Source organism: Gracilinanus agilis, chromosome X (genome assembly GCF_016433145.1).
Source record: "Gracilinanus agilis isolate LMUSP501 chromosome X, AgileGrace, whole genome shotgun sequence".
NCBI lineage: Eukaryota > Metazoa > Chordata > Mammalia > Didelphimorphia > Didelphidae > Gracilinanus > Gracilinanus agilis.
The window spans coordinates 1,776,547-1,801,704 of NC_058136.1; the positions used below are offsets into that span (position 1 = coordinate 1,776,547).

The window sequence follows — 25,158 nt, forward strand, 5'->3', positions numbered from 1 at the left end:
TATATATATATATATATATATAAAGAATTTTGGAAACCATAGTAACTGACATTTTCATAGTGCTTTAAAGTTTCCAAGTAAGTTAGCTTTTCCTTAAAAGGTATTAAAATTGAAGGGTAAGCTAGGTGGCTTAGTGGATTGTGAGTCAGGCCTGGAGACAAGAGGTCTTGGATTTAAATATGACCTCAGGTACTTCCCGGTTGTGTGACCCTGGGCAAGTCACTTAAACTCCATTGCCTAGCCCTTATCCTTCTTTTGCCTTGGAACTGATGCTTGGTATTAATTCTAAGACAGAAGGTGAGGTTTTTTTTTTAAATTTAAAAAAATATTGGAATTGTTCTTGAGATTTGATTGTCTTAAAAGACTCACTTCTTGGTTGACTGAGTCTGAGAGATCCAGGAAGAGCTCCAGCCTCTCCTTTGGGTAGATCAAGATGGGCAATTTGTAGGCAAAGGACCTTTGCTCAACTGAATCAACTCCAAGTATCCTTGATGCATATCCTTGTTGAACATCATTCCCCTGCTATGACCAAGTGTCCTTTTGCTAACTGTTGAGTATCATTTCATTCTGATATTGAGTCTAAACTATCTGAGGGCTGGCCTGAGTCAATATTAGATTGGAAAATCAATTAATCATTGAGCATGTATCAATATCTACTATATCCCAAGGCAGCCAGGTGGCATAATGAATAGAGAACTGGGCCTGGAGTCAGGAAGATCCAACTTTCTGGGTTCTAATCTGGCCTCAGACATTTATTAGTTGTGTGCAATGTGGCTGTAGGCAAGTTAATTAACCCTGTTTGCCTCAGTTCTCTCATCTGTAAAATGAGCAGGAGAAGGAAAAGGCCAACCATTCCAGGATCCCTGCCAAGAAAACTCTAACTGGAGTCATGAAGAGTCAGATATGACTGAATAACAATGTTCTAGGGCAATGATTCCCAAAGTGGGCACCACCGGCCCCCTGGTGGGTGCTGCAGTGATCCAGGAGGGCAGTGATGGCCACAGGTGCATTTGGGGGCGGTGAATAATTGTAAGGGGGGGAAGGCCATGGAAGTCTTCGTGGGAGGAGGAAGACTTGTTCAGTGGCGTTGGACTCTTCATAACCTCTTGGACCCTATGGTTTCTGGGACTTTTTTAACAAAGATACTGGAGTGGTTAGCCAATTCTTTCTCCAGTGGATTAAAGGAAACAGAACATAGGTGCCTTGTCCAGGGCTATAACAGCTAGTAAGTGTCTGAGGTCAAATCTGAACTCAGGACTCCAGGCTCTTAGCTACCTCGTCCAGAGCTCAAAGCAGAGGGACTAGCCTAATGGAGGAGAAAGGCTTCCTTATTCTTTGGGCTCAGAGGGGAGAAGGGGTGGATAAGGGATAGCTAGTAATCATCGAAGGCCTCATTTGAAGATCCTGACTCCAGGCCCAGTGCTCTATCCACCAAGCCATTCGACTGACTCTAGGCAAACAGAGATTCAGTGACTTGCCCAAGATTATACAGCTAGTAAGTATCTGAGGCCAAATTTGAACTCAGGTCTAATGCTCTATCTACTGAGCCACCTAGCTGCCCTAGGCAAACAGAGGTTAAGGGACTTACCCAAAGTCACACAGCTAATCATTATATCTGAGACCAGATTTGAACTCAGATCTTCCTGACTCCAGGTCCAGTGCTCTTTCCACTGAGCCATTAAGTTGAGACTTAATAGATGAGTAGAATCATAGGCTAATAGAATTGGAAGGAATTTTAGAGGTCACCTTTTCCTACACTCCCATGCATTAAAATGAGGGCTGGGGAGAGTTGTTTGATCGCATGACTTCTAAGATTCCTTCCAACTCCAAATCTGTGACCCTATGAAACAGAGTCCCCCAAAGATCAAAGACCTACCCGGGGCCCCCCAGAGAGTACATAGCAGAGCTGGGACCCAAAATCAGGTCCCGTGACTCCGAATTTGAGTAGAAATAAATAAATTAAATAAATAAAATAAAGAAGAGGAATACTCACAGACTCATGGAATGTCAGAGGTGGAAAGGAGATGGCCTGCTCTACTACAGAGAAAGACTAAGACCTAGAATCAGAAAGGGTCTCATCCAATGTCACAAAGCAAGTTCCTTGCAGAGCAATAACTCCATTCTCCACCTTTTGACTGCCAGCATTAGTATTCTTCCCATTCTGGCAAGGAATGGGGAACAGCAGTGAATTGGGGAAGCCGTCCAACTCAAATACAGCCAGAGCCAGCTTACCTGCCCTAATGGAAAGGGGCAGAATGAAAAGCAATCCAGAGCTGAAGAAAGTCTCCTGTTTGGCCTTGGGTGAATAATTAAATGCTGCTGATGCCGAGAGGTTCCCAAGTACTTTTGCCGATATTAAAACAGATCGCCATTGCCTGAATACACAGAGCCCAGAGTGTGTTGGGTTGGGAGTTGGGACCTGGTTGGGGAGAAGGATGTTGTTTTTGATATTCTACCTAAAGAGAATCCAGAAAAAAAAGGGAAAAGTCTTAAAAAAAAAGGACAAGTGGGGCAGCTAGGTGGTTTAGTGGATAGAAAACCAGGCTTGGAGATGAGGGTTCCTAGCTTCAAATCTGGCCTCAGTTGTGTGACCCTGGGCAAGTCACTTAACCCCTGTTGCCTATCTCTTATCACTCTTCTGCCTTGGAACCAATGCACAATATTGATTTTAAGATGGAAGGGAAGGGTTTAAAAAAGAAAAAAAAAGACAAGAGTCATATGGTTGGGAAAGCGAAACTAAATATGCTGCTTTAATAGAAAATTAGAAAAAAATTTAATTTTTTAATAGAAAAATTTAATTTTTTAAATAGATTAACATTAAATTAAAATAAAAAATTAAATTAAAATAGAAAAAAACTAATAGAAAATTTTAAAATATAGAAAAAAAATTTAGTAGAAAATGGAGGTGGTGATAGAGAATGAATCACTCTCTGCAAGGACATAGAGAAAGAACCAGGGGTCATAGTAAACCACAAGTAAAGAAAGCATGAGTCAGCCATATAGTGATGGAACCAAGAAAGCAGATGTGCTTCTATGGTACATAAATAGGAACAGTCATCGAGGAACCAGTCCAGTGACAGATGAAAAATGCTAAACTAGGGGTCCTGCATTATAGTCTCAGCTCTGTACTACTAATTCATTGTATGATCTTAGGCAATTCCCCATTCTCCTATGGGCCTCAGTTTCCCCATTTGTAAAATGAGGGTATTGCATTAGATGATTTCTAAATTCCTTTCCAGGTGAGACACTCCTGGATCTGTGAAATTAATAATTTATAGTTAGTAGAAGAAGCTATTTTATAATTTTAGCTATTATATATTATATATAATGGATGTTATTATAGCTATTAGGTGGCCTAGTACATGGAAGGTTCCATTTGTAGTCAGGGAGACCTGAGTTCTAATCCTGCCTCTGATATTTACTAGCTGTGTGACCTTAGGCAAATTACTTAATCTTTACCATTCTCAGTTTCCTTATTGTAAAATAGGGCAGCCAAGTGGCAAAGAGGATCAAGTGCTAGGGCCTGGAGTCAGGAGGGGCCAAGTTCAAATCTGATCTCACTACTTTTTGGGCAAGTCACTTCTCCCTGTTTGTCTCAGTTTCCTCATCTGTAAAATGAGCTGGAGAAGGAAATGGCAAACTGCTCTAGTGTCTCTGCCAAGAAAACCCCAAATGGGGTCACTAAGAGTCAGGCACAACTTCATAACAACAACATAATAGGGATAATAATAGCACCTGACTCATAGGGTTGTTGTGAGGGTCAATCGAGAAAGCATCTGATGTTAACTATTAACATTATCTGATTCCTCAACTTATGAAGCACTTGGGAGGGTTTGAGAGAATTCTTAAAATGATTCAAAGTTTGGAAAAGAGAATTTAATGCTTATTTGGTAAAAAGAAATTGGTATTATACAACTTGATTTTAATACCCAAGTGTCTTTTTTTTCTTTTTTTCTTGTTGTATTTATGTTTTTTTATTCGACATTTATTAATATTCGTTTTTAATCTGTTTACATACTTTATGCCCCTACTTTCCCCTTCACCCCCCGCTCTCCCCCCACCCATGGCCAACACACATTTCCACTAGTTGTAACAAGTGTCCTTGTTCAGGGTCTATTTCCCATTCATGTCCGCCTCAGTCCATGCATTCAAGCAATTGTTTATCTTATATGTTTCCTCTCCTGCAGTCCTTCCTCTGAATGTGGGTAGCATCTTTACCATAAATCCCTCAGAGCTGTCTTGTATCATTGTATTGCTACTGGTACAGGAGCCCATTACATTTGATTTTACCATAGTATATCAGTCTCTGTGTACAATGTTCTTCTGGCTCTGCTCCTTTCGCTCTGCATCTGTTCCCGGAGGTCTCTCCAGTTCGCCTGGAACTCCTCCAGTTTATTAAAAAAAAAAAAAAAAAAGTATTCCATCACCCGCATATACCACAGTTTGTTCAGCCATTCCCCAATTGAAGGACATACCCTCATTTTCCAGTTTTTTGCCACTACAAAAAGCGCAGCTATAAATATTTTCGTACAAGTCTCTTTATCTGTGATCTGTTTGGGGTACAAACCCAGCAATGGTATGGCTGGATCAAAGGGCAGGCATTCTTTTATAGCCCTTTGGGCATAGTTCCAAATTGCCAGCCAGAATGGCTGGATCAGTTCACAACTCCACCAGCAATGCATCAATGTCCCGATTTTGCCACATCTCCTCCAGCATTCATTACTCTCCCCTTCTTTCATTTTAGCCAATCTACTAGGTGTGAGATGATACCTCAGAGTTGTTTTGATTTGCATTTCTCTAATTATTAGAGATTTGGAACACTTTCTCATGTGCTTATTGATACTTTTGATTTCTTTACCTGAAAATTGGCTATTCATGTCTCTTGCCCATTTATCAATTGGGGAATGGCTTGATTTTTTTATACCCCAAGAGTGTCTTTACAAGCATCATTAAAAAATTACATTCTGTCTTAGAATCAATACTAAATATTGATTCCAAGGGAGAAGAACAGTAAGGGCTAGGCAATGAGGGTTAAGTGACTTGCCCAGGGTCACCCAGCTAGGAAGTGTCTGAGGCCAAATTTGAACTCAAGACCTCTTATTTCCGGACTTGGCTCTCAATTCACTAAGCCACCTAGCTACAACAAGCATTATTAGTGGAAGCTTACATTGTGTATTGAACACAGCACTGGATTTGGAGTCCGAGGTCCTGGGTTCAAATTCAGACTTTCCTTTTTTGCCTGATCAGAAAATTGTGTGGCTTAGTCAAAAGTGATATAACCTCTCTGGGGGCAGCTGGGTAGCTCAGTGGATGGAGAGCCAGGCCTAGAGACGGGCGGTCCTGGGTTCAAATCCGGCCTCAGACACTTCCCAACTGTGTGACGCTGGGCAAGTCACTTAACCCCCATTGCCTACCCTTACCACTCTTCCACCTATAAGTCAATGCACAGAAGTTAAGGGTTTTAAAAATAAATAAAATAAATGAAAAAAAAACCTTTATTCTAAAAGTGATATAACCTCTTTGGGGTTCATGTTCTTTATTTGGAAAAGGAGGCTGTTAGTTTAGGTAATTTTTAAGACCTCATTCAAGCTCTATATCCTTTGAACCTATACATAGGAGTATTTGTATAGTTCCAGTCTAGTTTTCTGACTTTATCTATCCCTCCTCCCTCCCCTGTACATACATTTTGTTCTAGCCTGGTTGGTTTACTTTCTACCTCCTAAATATATCTTGCCTAGACCTTCCCCTCAGCCTTTATCTATTTAATTTTCTCTTCTTGGATTGCCTTCATCTAACTCATCTGATTGCCTAAATTCACAAAACCTTCTCTGTCTAACCAGGCCACAGACATATCTGTGATCTATCATTGAGAGTGTCTTATCCTCCTTATAGATTAGAAACCCCTTGAAGGCAGGGACCATGCTGTCCTTCAATCTCCTCCTAGAACCTCCTATGTGACACAGAGCTCTGTACATAGTAGATGTTCAAGAAATCTTTGTTATATCATATTGTATTCTAGGTAATATGATACAGTAGAAGGAATTTAGTATTTGGAATTAGGAATCTTGGGCTTCTGAAATCAAACAGCTAGGTAAAAACAGTGTGGGACTGTGTCACCCTGGGCAAGTCACTCAATCCCATTTGCCTAGCCCTTGCCCTTCTGTCTTAGAACTGTTGCTGAGTCAGAAAGTAGGGGTTTAAAAAACAAAACAAAACAGTGCTGGGATCCTGGAGTTAGAGAAACCAGAATTCTAATCCTCTGATAAGTACTGGCTGTGTGACCTTGAGCAAGTCACTTACCCTCTGTCTGCCTCAGTTTCCTTTTAAAAAATAAAATTAACCAATGCTCTATCTAATTTTTTTAATAAAACCAATTCCTAATCTTACTTATTAGTTCAGGAGTTCTCTTACTTTCAATTTTATTAATTTCTCCTTTGATTTTTAGGATTTCCAATTTAATCTTTAATTGAGGATTTTAAATTTGTTTAGTTACATACCCAATTCATTGATATGCTTCCCCCCCATTTGACTCAGTTTCCTCACCTGTCAAATGAAGATATTAATAGTGTCTACCTTCTTGGATTGATTTGAAGGTCAAATGAGATAATAGTAAAGAGGCTAGAGTAGCACCTCTAACACAATGGGAGCTTAATAGATGCTTGCATTTAAATTTTTTCTCCTGAGTTTGCATCTTAGCTTGGATACTTTGGGTAAGTTACTTGATCTCTCTGAGTCATCATCTCCTTATTTGTTTGTTTGTTTTTTAAACCCTTCCCTTGGGTCTTAGAATCAAAACTGTGTATTGGCTCCAAGGCAGAAGAGTGGTAAGGGTAGGCAATGGGGGTTAAGTGACTTGTCCAGGGTCACATAGCTGGGAAGCAGCTGAGGTCAAATTTGAACTTAGGACCTTCTGTTTCTAGGCCTGGCTCTCAACCCACTGAGCCACCCAGCCTGTCCCCTCCTTATCTTTTAAATGAGAGGCTGGACTCTTCTAAGGATATCCTCCAGCTTTGTTCCTATGAACAGCAGTGAAAACGCCCATCACTCATCTAGCTCTGTAACTCTTCTCCCCCCCACCCCCCACCCTTTTGGATTCTAAGGCAGAAGGGCAGTGAAGGCAAGGCAATTAGAGTTGTGTCTTGCCCAACGGTCACACAGTTAGGAAGTGTCTTCAGATCTGAACCCGGATCCTTCTGTCTCCAAGTTTGGCACTCTATCCATACTCATCCTGCTCTATAACTCCTCCCCCCCCCCCCCTTTATCTTCTGTCTTAGATTATGGATTCTAAGGCAGAAGGGCAGTGAAGGCAAGGTGATTAGAATTGGGACTTGCCCGAGGGTCGCACAGTTAGGAAGTGTCTCCAGATTTGAACCTAGGATCTTCCATCTCCAGTTGGTACTCAATCCACAGTGGCACCTAATTGTCCTTCTGCAACTCCTCTTAACTTAGACTGTGAATGGCTTGTCCAGGGTCACAGGTGGAACCTCGAATCCAGGTCTTCTTGACTGTAACCAGAACTCTACCTTTAATATCACACTTATGAACAAAGTAGTTGCTTCAAATGTGTGTCAAATTTTTAAAGGAGTGGCAATAATATGAATACCACTTAGTTCACTGGGAATTGGTGAGAGTCCGACGAGATAATGTATGGGGGGCTAATAACGCTTTATAGACTTTGAAATTCACGGGAGTTTGAGCAGCAGAGGCTGAGGCTGGGGAAGGGCTAGGAGGGCGAGAGCAGAAAGGAGGAGAAACAGTGCAAACGTCTTTGAGCTGAAAGGACCAGAGGGTGGGGATGACGGGAGTGGAAGCCAAGGCTGCTATAGCCAGGGATGCTGGAGGAGTTGTTGCTGGTCAATCCTCTTTCAGTCATGTCTTTCTCTTCTTCCTAACCTGTGCCACAAAAGAACACGGCTCCCAACCAAGCTATTGCCCTTCCCTGTAGTTGTTGTTTCAGGTTTGTCTGACTCTTTGCAACCCCATTTGGGGTTTTCTTGGTAGAGAAACTGGAATGGCTTGCCATTTCCATCTCCAGCTCATTTTTGCAGATGAGGAAACTGAGGCAAACAGGACGAAGTGACTTGCTTAGGGTCACACAGCTAGTAGGTGACTCAGTCTAGATTTGAACTCAAGAATAAGAGTCTTCCTGATTGTAGCCCAGAGCTCTATCTATTGTACCACCAAGCCATCCACGGAGGGGCAGGGGCAATATAATAAGTGGAGGGTACCAAGAAAAGTGCTCTGTAAGTGAACCCTCTCAGTGGTTCAGCCACACAGGGAAGGGTGTAGCAGTGGGCGAATAACAGGTATGTGGGCTGAACAAAGAGAATTCCAGGTGATCTGACTTGCCTTTCTACAGGCACGAAGGAGGGAGTTCACAGGGCTGGGCTCTGCCCTCCAGCTTCTCTTACTTTCTCTTCAACACGAAGGCTCCCACTGCCAACAGCCTCATTATCCTCCCTAGCAACTGTGAACTCTCCTTGGCAGGTGACTCTAGGTGACCTGGTACAGGGTTTTTCAGCTTTCTAGAACTTCGTTTCCTCGTCTCTAGAATCTGGAGTCTGGACTAGATCACCCCTTAGGTGGCACAGTGAGTAGAGTGCCAAGTCTGGAGTCAGAAAAGACCTGAGTTCAAATCCTGCTTCAGACATTTACTAGCTGTGTGACCCCGGACAAGTTGCTTCACCCTGTTTGCCTCAGTTTCCTCATCTGTAAAATGAGCTGGAGAAGGAAATGGCAAACTACTCCAGTATCTCTGCCAAGAAAACCCCAGATGGGACCACAAAGAGTTAGACATGATTGAAAATGACCAAAAGGCAACAACAAATGTTATTATTCTATTATTCTACAAAGGGAATAAGAAAGGAAGAGATAAGCATTTATAAAGCAATACTGAGCTAAGAAAATTAAAAAATATTTCATTTGAGCCTCACAATAACATGTGAAACAGATGTTATTATTCTTCCCATTTTACAGATGGAGAAAATGAGACCAACAGAAGTTAAATGACTTGCTCAGGGTCACATGGCTAAGTAAATATCTGAGGTCAGATCTGAACTCAGGTCTCTCCTGACTGGAGGCTCTTGGTGTCCCTTATCTGAGTAATCCAGAGCACAAATTAGAAGGATTAAAGAGAGGAGAAAGGCTACCTTATTCTCTGGGTTCAGCGGGGAGGATTCCCAGAGTTTTTTTTCAGGTCTGGGACTAAACCATGATTTCATGGGAACTCCCAGATGAGGAAACTCCCTCTGTCTATGGGGGTTGACACCCCTGCAAATTATAGTCTTAGAGAGCTGCTTAAAGCATGGGTAGGCATGGGTCCATAATACTTCCAAAGTCCCTGGGAATGAGATTTTAAATGTAATTGAGAAATATTTGACAAAATAAATAAAAATACAAGAAAACATAAATAAAATTACATTTTAATACTGCCGATATGTAGCTCATATATATGTGTATATACATTAGAGTTCCCCTTTCTATCTGGTTTAGGGCAATGAGGAGTTATATGACTTGCCCAAGGTCACTCAGTCAGAGGCAGGACTTGGATCCTAGCTTTGAGACCTGGTTCACCGTCTACTACTCCCATGCAGCCTCTTGCATGAGTACATTCCATGTATTTATTTATATCTTTTTGTTGTTGTTCGATCATTCTAGTCCTATCAGACTCTTCATGACCCCATACAGGGTTTTCCTGGAAAAGAGAGTAGGTGGCTCAGTGGATTTAGAGCCAGGCCTAGAGATAGCAGGTCCTGATTTCAAATGTGACCTCAGATACCTCCTAGCTGAGTGACCCTGGGCAAGTTATTTAACCCCCATTGCCTAGCCCTTGCCACTCTCCTGCCTTAGAACCAACATTTCATATTGATTTTAAGACAGAAGGTAAGAGTTAAAAAAAAGATACTAGAGTGATTTGCCATTTTCTTCTCTAGCTCATTTTACAGATGAGGAAACTGAGGCAAATATGGTTAAGTGACAGCCCAGACACAGATAAGAAGGGTCCGAGGCTGTATTTGAACTCAGATCTTCCTGACTCTAGGCCTAGCACTCTATCCACTGTGTCACCCAATTTCCTATCTTTATATCTATATTTATGTCTTTGCCTATGTCTGCATCTTTATTAGTTATCTATAGCTATCTATAGGGTAGCTAGGTAGCACCATGGATAGAGTGTTGGGCCTGGAGTCAGGAAGACTTGAGTTCAAATACAGCTTCAAATCCTTCTTACTTGCCCTAGAGATAGCTATCGATACTGTGTGACCTTGAGCATGTCACTTAACCCTGTTTGCCTCAGTTTCTTCATCTGTAAAATGAACTGGCAAAGGAAATGGCAAATCATTCCAATAGTTTTGCCAAGAAAATCCCAGATGGTGTTGCAAAGAATCAGACACAACTAAAACTACTAAACAACATAGCTACTTATCCATACCTCTCTCTATTTTCTTTTTTTTCTCTCTCAAAAATGAAAAGATTTGGGGCAGTTGGGTGGCCAGGCTTGGAATCTGGAAGATCTGGGTTCAGATCTGACCTCATACACTTCCTAGCTGTGTGACCCTGGACAAGTCACTTGATTCCCATTGCTTAGCCCTTAACGCTCTTCTGCCTTAGAACCAACACTTAGTATTTTGCTCCAGAACTCCTCAGTCCCTCTTCATCAGCAGGTAGGTGATATCATGGATAGAGTACAGGACATGGAGTTGGGAAGGCTCGAGGTTCAAATACTGCCTCTGCCACTGCCACTCGTTATGTGACTGGACAAATCACTTAACCTTTCTCTGCCTCAGTTTCTTCACTGGTAAAATGAAGATGACAGCACTGGCTTCGCAGGGTAATTGATTGAGAGGATAAAAAATGAGTTCACATATGCCCAGCACTATATAAATTCTAGTTATTATTATTGATGGATAATCTTATTCAAGGTCAGGACTATTCTGAGTCTAAACAAGTTTGGAAAAGGCTTCAGAGCCTGGACGATCTCTAAGCTGACTTTTAGCCTCTAATCTGCAAAAAGACTACGGCACAGGGGAAAGAATACTAGAGCAGCATAGCTAGGTTCAGTTTTACCTTTGTCACTTAGTAGTTGTGTGACCTTGGGCGAGTCAGGGTCTTAGTTTCCTCATCTATAAAGCAAACATATTCATCGTAGCTCCAGGTCTAGGATTCCATCGTATTCCTTAGATTCTGACTCTTGGACTCATTTTAGGAAAGATAGTATAAGCAGGAGAGTGTCCAAAGGAGGGAGGTTTGGATGTTAAGGGGACTGGAAACCTGGCCATTATGAGAATTAGTTGAAGGAACTGGAAATGCTTAGCCTCATAAAAGGAAGCAAGGTGAGTAGACACTGCCATTGTCTTCAAGTATTTGAAAGAGAGAAGGGATGGCTAGGTGGTTCAGTGGATTGAGAGCAAGGCTAGAGATGAGAGGTCCTGGGTTCAAATGTGGCCTCAGGTGCTTCCTAACTGTGTGACCCTGGGTAAGTCACAACCCCCGTTGCCTAGACCCTATTGCTCTTCTTCCCTGGAACCAATACATAGTATTGATTCTAAAATTAAAGGGAGGGGGCAGCTGGGAGGCTCAGTGGGATGAGAACCAGGCTTAGAGATGGCAGGTCCTGGGTTCAAATGTGGCCTTATTTGCTTCCTATCTGTGTGACTCTGGGCAAGTCACTTAACCCCTGTTGCCTAGCCCATACCAGTCTTCTTTCTTGGAACCAATACCCAGTATTGACTCTAAGACAGAAGGCGAGGGTTTAAAAAAAAAGAAAGAGAAAGAAGTAGCGATTAGATACATTGCGTTTGACTCCAAGAGAGAACTTTTGTTATTATAAACAATTATTATTATTTTTTCAGATCCCACTTCTTTTTTTAAATTTTGAAATCTAATTAATTAATTAATTAAGAACATTTTCCCCCATGGTTACAGGATTCATGTTCTATCCCTTCCCTCCCCCCAGCCACTCCCATAGCTGATGCACAATTCCACTGGGTTTTACATGTGTCATTGATCAAGACCTGCTTCCATATTATTGATATTTGCACTAGGGTGATCATTTAGAGTCTACATCCTCAATCATATCTCCATCGAACCATGTGAACAGGCAGTTGTTTTTCTTCTGTGTTTCTTTTCCCATAGTTCTTCCTCTGAATGTGGGTAGTGTTCTTTTCCATAAATCCCTCAGAATTGTCCTGTATCATTGCATTGCTGCTAGTACAGAAGCCCATTATGTTTGATTTTACCACAGTGTATCAGTCTCTGTGCATAAGGTTCTCCTGGTTCTGCTCCTTTCACTCTGTATCAATTCCTAGGGGTCATTCCAGTTCACATGGAATTCCTCCAGTTCATTATTCGTTTGAGCACAATAGTATTCCATCACCAACAGATATAAGAGAGAGATAATAATAATAATATATAATAATAAGCAGATAAGAGAGAGAAGTCACGATTAGATACATTGTGTTTGACTCCGAGAGAGAAGAACTTTTGTTATTGTGTACAATTGTTATTATTAACAAAAAAATTGTTACTACAAACAATCTGTTTTTTGAAAAGGACCAATGACATCATGGAGTGATGTCTTAACTTATGTGTGAATTGGATTTAAGCGAGGCAGTATTACACAGTGTTTGTCTCACTCGCCTCTTCCAGTCATCCAAGTCCAGTGGCAAGACAAGAGTCAAGACGACGAGCAATGGCTTGAGATGCAGTGGATGAACTTGGCTTCTTTGATGGCCGCCTAACCTGGAGCCTTCAATATCATTGGAACAAATTGTTCTCACTCGCTTCTTCCTTGGCGAGGTGGGTGTGAGGAGTCTTCACATGCCTGGGGTAGGCTCACTCCCTGACAAGTTTGAGGTCTGTCGATTCCCCTCAACCTGGTTTAGCCTGTCTGTTGAGATTTGTTCTGCTTGGCCCCAAGAGAGAGGAAGGAGGATCAAACCAAAAAGCTTTCTAACAACTAGAGCTGTTCCAAAGCAGGATGGACAGATCTGACTTGAGGGAAATGAATCTTCTTTGCATCTCTGGAGGCAAAGCGGCACCTGGGTAACCCCTTGTTTCAAGGGTACTAAAGAGGGTTCCTGAGTTGGACTAGATGACTTTTGAAATCCCTTTGACAGGTACAAGTAGATATTTCTGCATGATAAGGAAATAGAGGCCCAGAGAGGTGAAGTTGATTTCAACAAGTATTGATTTAGTTTGTAGCATAGATAGACAGGGGAGCCAGCTGGCATGGTGGATAGAACAGAGGGCCTGAAGACAGAAGAATTCATCTTCCTGAGTTCAAATCTAGCCCCAGACACTTCCTAGGCAGGACACTTAACCCTAAATGCCTATCTCTTACCACTCTTCTGCCTTGGAATGGATACCTGGCATAAAAGAATTCTGAGATAGAAAATAAGAGTTTAAAAAAAAAAAAGGAAAGAAACAGGAGGCATACAGAGATCTGTGCTTGTTTGTGGATTGTAATGAAGGTTCCAATAGGGAAGGAGGGATTGGAGATGGACGAAAGGGAATAATGAAAAAAAGGTTCTGGAGGAGGGAGTGACTCCAGTGGGATCCAAGAAAGACAGGAAGAAATTTATTAAGCACCTACTATGTGCCAGGCTTTACAAATATATTCTAAGATATTTCATTTTGAATATATTATGATATAATAGTGCCTTACAAATATATTTCAGTGGATTTTCCCAATAACTCTTGGAGATAGGGCCTGTTATTATACCCATTTATAGATGAGGAAACTGAAGTAAACAGAAGTTAAATAGCTTGCCCAGAGTCACACAGCTAGTAATCTGAGGTTAAATTTGAACTCAAATCTTCCTGATTCTAGGCCCAGTGTTCTGTCCACTGTAACCCCTGAGCTACCTCTAGGGTTAACTGATGATGCATGCTGAGGTCAGCAGACCCAAAGCTTGGCTCATGACCATGAAACAAAGCTGGCACCATTGAGAAGACCCAGACCTAGGTGCTTCTCTCTGGCCTGATCCTCCCTTGATTACACATATCCGTGGAGAAAATCTTACCTCTACTCTCATTTTGCAAGCATTCTCTAGAGAACCCTTTCTCTGCCCTAAACGGAGACAAAAGAATTTGTGGAATTGAGGTGGGTGGGAAAGAACAGAAAATCTCTCTGGATGTGGGTGATTGGGTGCATATCTTACTCAACCAGATTTTTCTGCTGGCCGGTTAATGAGGGGTTTTGCCATGACATCACAATTCCCAACATTCTTTCCTGTGAGAGCCCCTGGTTACCATTAATAACTTGTGGAGCAGGAGGAAAAGTGGGTGGAGTTGGGGAAGAGATGGACTTTCTCCACTTGGGGCATTCTGGTTATTTCTTTCAAGTTAATGAAGACCAGATTCATCAGCTGCAACCCCTTACCCCCAGAGAAATCCTTTTAAGGAAACTCAACTGAGCTTAAAGGTCATTTGGAGATTGGCCAGTCATTGCCGTCTTCTCCTTTCTTATCCTGAGGCCTTGGTCTGTGTGTTCTCCCAGTTACCCTAGCCCTAGCAGCTTTTCCTGGAAAGATCTGTTGCTTGTCCCCCTTAACCACCTCTGCCGCTGGCACTTATTCTCTCATTCATTTGACTTACTTTTGGTATATCCTGCTCTATGGAGCCCACTGCCGGAGATGCAATGTTAAAGAGAACAACTCCCCAAAGGAGTTTGAATCTTAATAGGGAAAGGTGTGGCATGAGCAGATTAATGTCCTAGGTTTAAAAGTGGAAGGTATGGGGGCAGCTGGGTAGCTCAGTGGGTTGAGAGCCAGGCCTAGAGATGGGAGGTCCTGGGTTCAAATCTAACCTCAGACACTTCCTAGCTGTATGACCCTGGGCAAGTCCACTTCACCCCCATTGCCCAGTCTTTACTGCTCTTCTGCCTTAGAACCGATACACAGTATTGATCCTAAGATGGAAGGAAAGGACCAAAAAAAAAATTAACTTCATCATTTCTTACAGTGCAATAGTATTCTATCACAATCATAAGCTAAAACTTGTTCAGCCATTTCTCAGTGGATGGGCATCCCTTCAATTTCCAGTTCATTGTTTCATTTTAATAGGGCAGGGGAACTGAGAACCAGACAGGAATTGTACATTGAGAGCTGGAAGAAACTGAAGTCTAAGTCCAAACTCTCATTTTACAGATTAGGAAACTGAGTCAAGGGAAGTGGTTCCTTACCCATCAGCCCTCATTACACAGCTATGAAGTGTCTGGGGTGGGATTAACCCCAGGTCTTGCTGACTTCAGATCTTGGTGTCCTACCTGTCATACCAAGTTATCTCTCCTAAAGTTCCTTCAACCTGAAAGTTGTTGAAAGTATTAAGTCATGTCTGACTCTTCCTGACCAGGGGACCATACTATCCATGGGGTTTTCTTTTTTTCCTTTTTTTTCTTTTTTCTTTTTCTTTATTTTTTAACATTTATTAACTAATATTTATTTTTTAGAAAAGTTAACATGATTTATGCTCCTACTTTCCCCTTCACCCCCCCACCACACCCCCTACATAGCCGATGCTCATTTCCACTGATTTTTTTCTGTTTATTTAATTTTATTAATTTAAAAATATTCTAAGGAAAAAAAAACATATTCTGAGAAAGGATCCACAAACTTCACCAAACTGTTAAAGAGATCATCAACACAAGAGGTTAAGAATCCCAGTTCTATGATTTCTTTTTTTAAAAACATTTATTAATATTTATTTTTTGAAAAGTTAACATGTTACATAATTCATGCTCTTACTTTCCCCTTCACCCCCCCCCCCCCGCTTCCCCTTCCCCCCACATAGCCGATGCACATTTCCACTGGTTTTAACATGTGTCATTGATCAAGACCTATTTCCAAATTGTTGATAGTTGCACTGGTGTGGTAGTTTTGAGTCTACATCCCCAATCATGTCTGCATCAACCCATGTGTTCAAGAAGTTGCTTTTCTTCTGTGTTTCCTCTCTTGCAGTTCTTCCTCTGAATGTGGGTAGCGTTCTTTACCATAAGTCCCTCAGAATTGTCCTGGGTCATTGCATTGCTGCTAGTACAGAAGTCCATTACATTCTATTTTACCACAGTGTATTGGTCTCTGTGTACAATGTTCTTCTGGCTCTGCATCAGTTCCTGGAGATCTTTCCAGTTCACATGGAATTCCTCCAGTTTATTATTCCTTTGAGCACAATAGTATTCCATCACCAGCATATACCACATTTTGTTCAGCCATTCCCATGGGGTTTTCTTGGCAAAGATGCTGGAGTGGTTTGCCATTTCCTCCTCTGGTGGATTAAGGCAAACAGATGTTAAGTGACTTGCCCAGAGTCACACAGCTAGGAAGTGTCTGAAGTCAGAATTTGAACCCAGGACCTTCTGTCTCTAAGCCTGGTTCTCAATCCACTGAGCCTCCTAGCTTTCCTCTCCCCATCATTAACATTCAAATTCCCTCAGTCTTCTGCCCCAACATTTGTCGCAGAGATTATTAGCAATTTGATGCACTAATTCACAATGAGGTTTAAATATCTGAAAATAGCTTTAATTTTTCCTCTTCCAGGAGAAATGATATTTTAAAAGGAGATCAAACTTTGGCTCAAAGGAATGAACCTCTTCTTTGATACACTGTTGATCTCATCTATCCTATCCAGTGGCATGAATTTAACCACAGTTGTGCTGTTACCTACCTGAGAAGGGCCAGGTGTTAAATTTTCAGGGTGAGCATTGACACCTTGGAAAGCCACAAATGCCATAAATTAGGCCTTGATTTATTGTTTTGTTGATTGTCTAGTTTAAAGAATGTGATGGAAAAAATGTTAATAATGCAGTTTAAACTTAAAGGTGTGTCTGTTTTTTCTCTGGGGAGTTGGTAAATACATTTATCAGCTCACATTTGAATGTATAACTTATCTCTCTCTGCCTTCTCATTTTATTCCCTTCTGGTCCATGTCCTCTCTCATATCCTTTGTGGAGGATTTCCCCAAATGTACTGGAGTCCTTTTAATATTTCAAGAGTAGGGGCAGCTAAGTAGATCAGTGGATACAGAGCTGCCTATAGGAGGCCCCGGGTTCAAAACTGTCTTAGATATTTCCTAGCTGTGTGATCCCGGACAAGTCACTTAACCCCATTGCCTAGCCCTTACCACTCATCTGCCTTGGAACCAATATGCAGTATTGGTTCTAAGACAGAAAGGAAAAGATATTTCATGAGTGCAAGTATAGCAATCAGGTTGTCCATCCCTTTCCTTATGACCAGTCTAAGTCTTCCTTGAATCTCTAATGGGGGCATGCTAGCTCATGTGGCAGGAAGGGGTTTTTAAGGGTCTTTTCGGTGATACCTGGGTCATCAGCATCCTGTAGTGGAAAGACCCTGGTCTTGGAGTAGGAAGGCCTATATTTGAGGCTCTGACATTCCTTAGCTGGGTTACCTAATAAAGCACTTAACCTCCACATCCCTGAGCTTTCTCATCTGTAAAATGGGGATGATAATTGGACTGTTGTTAGGCAATGACTTTGTAGTCCTTAAAAATGCCATAGAAATGTGAGTTATTATTATAAATGATAGATAATTGCTTAGTCATTTTCCTAGAGGGATGATCCTCTCCGGGTACACTGGAGTATGCAACTTTAAAAAAAAAACCCTTACTTTCTGTCTTAGTAACAACTCTAACACAAAAGGGCAAGGGTTAAGCAAGCAGGGTTAAGTGACTTGGCTAGGGTCACACAGTTAGGAAATGTTTAAGGTCAGATTTGAACAAAAATCCTCTTGATTCTAAGTTGGGCACTCAGTCCACTGTGCCACCTAGCTGCCTCTATGAAACTTATTCTTGGGAAAAGTTAAATTCCCCAACTGGCACCTATTAGGATCAATGATTTGGTTGCTAGAAAAAAATTCTTCATGTAATCCCCTTCTCATTTTACAAATGAAGAAACAGAGGCTCCAAGAAGTTGGGCAACTTGCCTAAGGTAAGTAGTGGCAGAACAGAATTTGAATACAAGTGGGAACCCCATCCAGGAGGCTTTGTATATTCCACCACCAAAACCACTTTTTTTAAACCCTTGCTTTCTGGGGCTAGATTTGAACCCAGGTCCTTCTGACTCAAGGCTTGGTGTTCTGTCCATTGGACCACCTTGTTGCCCCCATGCTGCTACTTTTCAGATGTTATAGCTAGTGATTTAGAGGGAGAAGGGGCCCCCTGTAAAAGTTAAGAGCTGCCTCTCTTGGAAGAAAACAAGTGGGATGTCTGCTCTCAGAATCTGAGCTCTAAGACACTAGACAATGTAGATGGGAGCCATGTGGAGGACACCTGGAAAAATGCAGGCCTAGAGAGAAGTGAAATGGATGTTTAAACACACCCACTTGGCACAAGTGGTCCAACCAGATTTCCACTGATTCCTTCAAAGCAGTTGCCTTTGGAGGATGCCTGCTTAGGGAAAAGGGGCTTAAATCCTTCATTAGAGTCTTGCCATATTCGTACCAAGGTATACCAGCAAACCTTTTTTTTTTTAAAAACCCTTCCCTTTTGCCTTAGAATCAATATTAAGTATCGGTTCCAAGGCAGAAGAGCAATAAGGGCTAGGCAAATGGGGCTAAGGTGACTTGACCACAGACATACAACTAAGAAGTGTTTGAAACCAGATTTAAACCCAGGACCTCCTATTTCCCAGCCTGACTCTCTATCCACTGAGCCACCTAGCTGCCCCTTGAAGTCCCTATTTTAACAACTGACCTTTATCTTAGAACTCTTCTTTTCATGTTCTTTCATGTTCTTTATCTTACACTCAGGGAAGATAAAGAAACACTGCATCCCTAGCCACTCTCCAATAACACCAAGGGGAAGACGGTGGGCATCTTCCATTCTCCTCTATCATACATTCTCTTTGCCACTATCCCCCAGAAGCCTTTGAGATTCATTCTTTTTGAATTTTGCCATATGTATCTATATATTACGTGGCCTACATCTTTGATCCATTCATCTAATGACTGTCGTACCACTTTCTTTCCTTTCTTTTTCTTGATTTTAAACTTTGCTACATTTTTATTTATATATTGCTACATTTTACATGCAATTTATTTATTGCTACGTATTTATTATGAATTTAATCAACAAACACAAACATTTCTATGTAAATAGGAGGACAAGAAAAAAAGAAATGTATAAGAATAATGAACTCTAAAAAAATTTAAGTTAAAAAATAAAAAAGATTATGGTAAAAAAGTTAAAAAAAAAGAATAATGAACTCTCATGTAATAGTTTTCTTTAACTGTATACACACAGCCACATATGTATATATACATATACAGTAGGGTCCCTGTCCTGGAAGATATGTTCCAAGATCTTCTGTGGATGACTGAAATTGGAGATATAAACTAACATCTGCTCCCCAGCCTTGACACCCTCCCTTCCCTACCAAAAAAAACTCTAAAAAAAATGAAAGTGGAAGTAGAAGAGACTGTTGTTGGGTGGTGGACTGCTGCCACAAGAGCAGACTTCCATCACTTTGGGTTGACCACAGATATCTGAAGCCACAGAAATTGAAATCGTGGATAAGGGGACTGTATTGTACACACACACACACACACACACACACACACACACACACACACACATACACACGCGCACATACACACACATACAAGCCACCATCTAGAGTCCACTACTTTACATGGCTACTTGATACTGTGACTTCCTTGATGTCTGTCCACTACTGTCCCCAGATGAGCCATGCGTGGCCATGTTCCAACTCTATTGTATATATCTTAAAGTGGTGCCGAGTCTCTGGGCTCAGTTCTTTTTGAGCTATTTGCAGATGAGTTTCCAAAGATAGCAGAAAACTTCCATGCTCTGAGCACTGGAAAAGAAAATTTTTGGTTCCAAGAGATTCTGCTTTCACAAAATTATCCCTGGGTTCCTGTGCTGTAATGGCCCTGAGGACAAGTAGGAAATGAGAATTAAAAAAACTGTTAAGCTGAAAATCTGTCATGTTTAAGGGGGCATATATGGGCATATTGAAGTTCTTTGATGAAAATTTGTTGATGGAAACTTCATCCTGAAGTACACTGAGCCTGGTATAAATGCTGAGTCCAACACAAATGTGTCCCAGTTTTTCATCTGTACTGCTCAGACTGACTGGTTGGATAGAAAGCAAGGAGTTTTTGGCCAGGCGAAAGAAAGCATGAATGTTGGAAGAGCCAAATAGCACTTTTGATCCTAGGATGGAAAGACTAGCAAAAAGATGACCATCACTGACTGCGGACAGTTTGTATACTTTTTTTTTTTAAACCCTTACCTTCCTTCTTGGAGTCAATACTGTGTATTGGCTCCAAGGCAGAAAAGTGGGAAAGGGCTAGGCAATGGGAGTCAAGTGACTTGCCCAGGGTCACACAGTTGGGAAGTGTCTGAGGCCAGATTTGAACCTAGGACCTCCCATCTCTAGGCCTGGCTCTCAATCCACTGAGCTACCCAGCTGTCCTTGTGAACAGTTTGCCTAAGTTTTTGGTATTTTTTTTGTCTTAACCTTAAAACCATTCCTACTAAGCTAGAGTACCCCAACTTCCACCCTCCCTCAACTCCAGACTGCTCTCATACCCTCTAATTCTTGTGTTCTCACTTGCTAGAATTCCCTTTAAATTTTTGTTTTCTTTTTCTTCCACAAATCTGGCTATAAAGTCTATGATTATGAAGTAAAAATTAAACTAATATAGACTCATTTTAACAAGACAGTAACAAAATTACACTTTTATCCACTACTTTTTGTCTTTTGTGCATTAAATTTTTTTTCTTGATGTTTCATTTTTGTTTTTTAAATTTTATTGCTACCCACTATCCTACTCTGCCCCCCTAAGTGAAGAGTTCCTTTGTAATATATGTGTACTCCAGCAAAACACATCAGCCCTATTATATTGCCTCTAGGATCAAACAAACTGGCATTAAAATCTCTCCTTGATCTGGCTCCCACCTTCTTTTCAGACTTATTTATATTATTCCCTTTCATATGTTATATGTTCTAAGTTGGCCTAGTAGGTACTCCTAGAATGTGACATTTAATCTCCTGCCTTTGCATTGACTTTGCATGAATGTCTTGGGAATTATTCCCTTCCTCATCATCTGGGTGCTTCTGATTCCTACCTTCCTTCAAGGTTCAGCTTAGTTGACACTGTCTTGTGTGAAACAATCCTTGAGTAGCCCAGTCTTTAGTGCTTTCTCTCCCTATTCAAATTAATTTATATTTAATCTATGTCCTCTTACTGAAATAGAAGGTCTTCAAGGGCTGCAACTATAACTAAAGGGTATTTTTGCATCTGTGTTTCCATACACAGCAGAGTGTTTATTACAGGTCTTCTGAATTAAATTGAATTTTGCATGGGAAAAGACCTTTTTGTTGTTGTTATTTAATCTTTTTGATTCTTATGGTCCCATTAGGGGCTATCTTTTTGTTTTTTTAAGATATTTTATCTTCCCAATTATAAGTAATAACAACATATGTTTTCCAAAATTATAAGACCAGAACTGTCTCCCTCCCGCCTAGAGATGGTAAGCAAACTGTTCTGGCTTATATTTGTATTATCATGCAAAACTTACTTCCATATTAGTCGTTCATTCATTTAAAAAAATCATTTAATTAATTAATTAATTTAGAATATTTTTCCATGGTTACATAATTTGTGTTCTTTCCCTCCCCTTTTCCCTCCCCCATCCTGTAGCCAACGAGTAATTCCACTGGGTTTTACATGTATCATTGATCAAGACCTATTTCCATATTATTCATATTAGTCATTGTTGTAAGAGAATACTCATATAAAACCCAAACCCCAAAATAAAAACACGAATAATCTAGTGACAAATCATATATTTTGATCTGCATTTCTACTCCAACAGTTCTTACTCTGGAGGTGGATAGCATTCTTTGTCATTGTCCTTCAGAATCGTCCTGGATCATTGTATGGCTGAGATTAGCAAAGTTTCACAATTAGTCATCATACAATATATACAATATGGTTGTTACTGTGTACAGTGTTAACTCCTGGTTCTGCTTATTTCACTCTGCATCAGTTTACACAAAGCTTTCCAGGTTTTTCTGAAATCATTTGCTCATTATTTCTTACAGCACAATTCTTATAGCACCATGACCATTATATACCACAATTTGTTCAGCCATCCCCCAATTGATGGATGTCCCTTCAATTTCCAATTCTTTGTCACCACAAAAAGAGTCACTATAAATATTTTTGTACTTGTAGGTCCTTTCCCCCTTTCAAAAGTCTCTGGGATACAGACATAGTAGTGGTATTTTCGGATCAAAGGGTATGCACATTATAGCCTTCTGGGTATAGTTCCAAAATTTCCCTCCAGAATGGATCAGTTCCAGAAATGGACTTTACTGTAAGATTGGCCAATCTGCTAGATTTGAGGTGGTACATTGAGGTGGAGTCTTTTTAATTTATATTTCTCTAATCAAGAGTGATTTAGAACATTTTATATAATTATTGATAGCTTTGATTTTTTTCATCTTAAAAATGCTTTTCATATTTTTTCACCATTTGTCAATTGACTTGTAGTATTGTAAATTTGACTTAGTTCTCTACATATTTGAGAAATGTGACCATTATTGGAGAAATTTCCTGTAAAATGTTTTTTTTTCCAGTTTGTTATTTCCCTTCTAATCTTAGTTACATTGGTTTTGTTTGTACAAAAACTTTAAACTTAATATAATCAAAATTACTCATTTAACATCTTGTGATGTTCTCTATTTCTTGTTTGGTCATAGATTCTCCCCTTCTTCATAGATCAGCCAGGTAAACTATTCTACATTCCCCTAATTTACTTAAAGTATCTCCCTTTATATCTAAACCATATACCCATTTCGACCTTATCTTGGTATAAGGTGTGAGATATTAGTCAATAACTAGTTTCTGCCATACTGTTTTCCAGTTTTCCCAGCAGTTTTTGTTAAATAGTGAATTTTTAACCCAAAAGCTGGATCCTTGGGTTTGTTAAACATTGGGTTAAGGTAATTTACTTTTGTATATTGTGTGCCTAATCTATTCCATTGATCTACCTTTCTATTTTTTAACTAGTAGCAGACTGTTTTGACAGTTACTGTTTTCTTTTTCTTTTTCTTTTTTTTTTAACATTTATTAATATTCATTTTTAACATGGTTACATGATTCATGCTCCTACTTTCCCCTTCGCCCCCCCGCACTCCCCCCACCCATGGCCGATGCACATTTCCACTAGTTTTGTCATGTGTCCTTGATCAAGACCAATTTCCAAATTGTTGGTAGTTGCATTGGTGTGGTAGTTTCTAGTCCACACCCTCAATCATGTCCACCCTGACCCATGCATTCAAGCAGTTGTTTTTCTTATATGTTTCCTCTCCTGCAGTCCTTCCTCTGAATGTGGGCAGCATTCTTTACCATAAATACCTCTGAACTGTCCTGGGTCACTGTATTGCTGCTGGTACAGAGGTCCATTATATTCAATTTTACCATAGTATATCAGTCTCTGTGTACAATGTTCTTCTGGCTCTGCTCCTTTCGCTCTGCATCTGTTCCTGGAGGTCTCTCCAGTTCGCCTGGAACTCCTCCAGTTTATTATTCCTTTTAGCACAATAGTATTCCCTCACCCACATATACCACAGTTTGTTCAGCCATTCCCCAATTGAAGGACATATCCTCCTTTTCCAATTTGTTGCCACCACAAAAAGTGCAGCTATAAATATTTTTGTACAAGTCTGTTTATCTATGATCTCTTTGGGGTACAAACACAGCAATGGTATGGCTGGTTCAAAGGGCAGGCATTCTTTTATAGCCCTTTGAGCATGATTCCAAATTGCCAGCCAGAATAGCTGGATCAGTTCACAACTCCACCAGCAATGCATTAATGTCCCAATTTTGCCACATCCCCTCCAACATTCATTACTCTCCCCTTCTTTCATTTTAGCCAATCTGCTAGGTGTGAGGTGATACCTCAGAGTTGTTTTGATTTGCATTTCTCTAATTATTAGAGATTTGGAACACTTTCTCATGTGCTTATTGATACTTCTGATTTCTTTACCTGAAAATTGCCTATTCATGTCTCTTGCCCATTTATCAATTGGGGAATGGCTTGATTTTTTATACAACTGCTTTAACTCCTTGTATATTTGAGTAATTAGACCCCTGTCAGAGATTTTCATTATAAAGGTTTTTTCCCAATTTGTTGTTTCCCTTCTGATTTTGACTACATTGTTTTTGTTTGTACAAAAACTTTTTAGTTTAATATAATCAAAACCATTTAATTTACATTTTGTAATTTTTCTCTAACTCTTCCTTGGTTTTAAAGTCTTTCCTTTCCCACAGATCTGACAAGTAAACTATTCTGTGTTCACTTAACTTGTTTATAGTTTCCCTCTTTATATTCAAGTCGTTCACCCATTCTGAATTTATCTTGGTGTAGGGTGTGAGATGTTGATCTAGACCTAATCTCTCCCATATTGTTTTCCAAATTTCCCAGCAGTTTTTGTCAAATAGTGGATTCATGTCCCAAAAGTTGGGCTCTTTGGGTTTATCATAAACTGTCTTGCTGATGTCATTTACCCCAAGTCTATTCCATTGATCCTCCTCTCTGTCTCTTAGCCAGTACCATATTGTTTTGATGACTGCTGCTTTATAGTATAGTTTAAATCTGGTACTGCTAGGTCCTCTTCCTTCACATATTTTTCATTATTTCCCTTGAAATTCTTGATCTTTTGTTATTCCAAATGATATTTGTTATAGTTTTTTCTAATTCAGTAAAGAAGTTTTTTGGTAGCTTGATAGGTATGGTGCTAAATAGGTAAATTAATTTGGGTAGAATTGTCATTTTTCTTATGTTAGCTCATCCTACCCATGAGCAATCAATGGCTTTCCAATTGTTTAGATCCAGTTTTATTTGTTTGGAAAGTGTTTTGTAGTTGTTTTCATATAATTGCTGTGTTTGTTTTGGTAGATAGATTCCTAAGTATTTTATATTGTCTAGGGTGATTTTAAATGGTGTTTCTCTTTCTACTTCTTGCTGCTCTAGTGTGTTGGAAATGTATAGAAATGCTGATGATTTATGTGCATTTATTTTGTATCCTGCAACTTTACTAAAGTTGTTGATTATTTCTACAAGCTTCTTGGTTGATTCTCTAGGATTTTTTAAGTAGACCATCATATCATC

General features: G+C 40.3%; 1 protein-coding gene and 1 pseudogene across 1 annotated transcript in view; one reads left to right on the top strand and one right to left on the bottom strand.

The window, feature by feature from the left end:
• The window catches only part of LOC123253453 (peptidase inhibitor 15), an 18,308-nt gene extending 9,856 nt beyond the window's left edge, over positions 1-8,452 (bottom strand). The window contains exon 1 of the mRNA XM_044682646.1: positions 8,412-8,452. Within this exon, the coding sequence (XP_044538581.1) occupies positions 8,412-8,452 (41 nt within the window). The remainder of the gene's footprint in view (positions 1-8,411) is intronic.
• An 8,999-nt stretch (positions 8,453-17,451) lies between these two features.
• Positions 17,452-25,158, top strand: part of LOC123253454 — an 8,964-nt pseudogene continuing 1,257 nt past the window's right edge.